Raw genomic sequence first — 1,544 nt, 5'->3', positions numbered from 1 at the left:
TCAGAGAGATGAATAGCAGCAAGCACAAAGATGAGAATCCACTGGACAGAGAGTCATGGCACCAGGCTTTGTTCCTGGAAGTGGGGGGCCAGGAGAAAACATGGGTGTAACAGGTGCTACGAAGGAAATATCAGGTAACTGATAAATAAGAGAACTCTGGAGAACATTGTAAAAGGCGAGGGTGCCAGTTTGGTATTCTAGGTAGAGGCCTACCCTGGGAATAGGGCTTTTCAGTCTGTGGTTCAGTGATCCAGGGTAGGATTGCAAAAAGTAATTCTCTTCCTTCTTGACACATCGCAGGAAGAACACGGAGGGACAATGCTTCTTGCTGCCTCCACTTTCTCTCTTCAAGTAGGGTGTGTGGATCCCCAGCATCCACTGAGGCAGTTGGGTCACATCCACCTCCCAGTACTGTCTGCCTGAGCTGAAGGCCTGCTCAGCAAGGACAATGGGAAGATCGGGATCATCAGCAGGTTGGCTGTCCAGCTGCCAGCCTTGTCCAGCTCTTACACTCTTCAGATCCTCGGCCACAATCAGGCAAGGACTGGCTGATGTGGGCTCCATCCTGATGTCCACTCTGAAGCGGTTGAGCATCTCTATCATGCCAGAGACGGGACACACTCTCAGCTCTGGGATGAGCGCCTTGGCCCTTTGGGACAACACGGACTCGCTCCTTTGCAGCAACTGCTTGACATCCCGCAGCAGATCCAGATTGGGCTGGCACTCTGCTTCCTGGAGATCCAGCATGAGGTCCTGAAGGCTTCTCCTTTGCTGAGAGAGTCTGTCGCGCTCCCTGCTTTCTTCCTGCTCAATCCTCTCAAAAGGGCATTCCTTGAATAAGTAGCGGTTGTAGGGTTTGAAGTATTCTTCTGTAATCATTTCGCCCCAGTTCACAAGAGGCCTGTGATTAGCAAGAAGTTTCTCTGCTTCTTCAAAGTGCTTCTCTAAGCAGCTTTGAATGTGCTGCAGCTTCTTCCTGAAATTGGATGCAGCTTCTTGTACAGGAGAGAGCCTGTGAGCCCCGTGCTCTGGGGTTTGGCAACAGCTCTGACAGAGCAGCGTCTGCTCGTCTTCACAGAAGAACTCCAAGGCTTGGTGGTGAGTGGCACAGCGCCTCTGTCCTCCAGCACTCTGCACCAGCTGGGAGCTGAGCCGTTTGCCCAATTCAGTCAGCTCTACTAGGCTCCCATTGATACATACCGGCAATTCTCTGACCTGAGACACTTGCCTGCATTCAGGGCAGGAGAAAGCTGTAGCTGTCGAACTTGGGAGACATGCTCGGCAAAAGCTGTGCCCACACCGGATGGTAACTGGTTCACAGAAGTAATTCCAACAGATGCTACAGGTGATCTGGCTCTGCAATTGCTGCAGCATTTCTGCAGCAGCAGCAGCCATTCTCCTCTCTCCACTTGCTTTTCTTCTGCAGCAGCTGAGATGAAGAGGCTTCACTTCTATTCCAAGCAATGTTTCTGAGCAGAAAAAGGCTCACCTTTTATAGGAAGCAGCCCCACCCCTCTAGAGCCTCTCAGACAAGGTGTGAATTC

At 51.6% G+C, this 1,544-nt stretch overlaps 1 protein-coding gene across 1 annotated transcript; it reads right to left on the bottom strand.

The window, feature by feature from the left end:
* On the bottom strand, positions 1-1,395 carry LOC127557377 (E3 ubiquitin-protein ligase TRIM11-like). Its single transcript, XM_051990714.1, has one exon. The coding sequence runs from the start codon at positions 1,393-1,395 to the stop codon at positions 1-3; it is 1,395 nt and encodes a 464-aa protein (XP_051846674.1).
* Positions 1,396-1,544: the final 149 nt, after the last annotated feature.

This window comes from Antechinus flavipes, chromosome 3 (genome assembly GCF_016432865.1).
Source record: "Antechinus flavipes isolate AdamAnt ecotype Samford, QLD, Australia chromosome 3, AdamAnt_v2, whole genome shotgun sequence".
In the NCBI taxonomy this organism is placed as follows: domain Eukaryota; kingdom Metazoa; phylum Chordata; class Mammalia; order Dasyuromorphia; family Dasyuridae; genus Antechinus; species Antechinus flavipes.
This window is presented reverse-complemented; position numbering and strand designations above follow the sequence as displayed.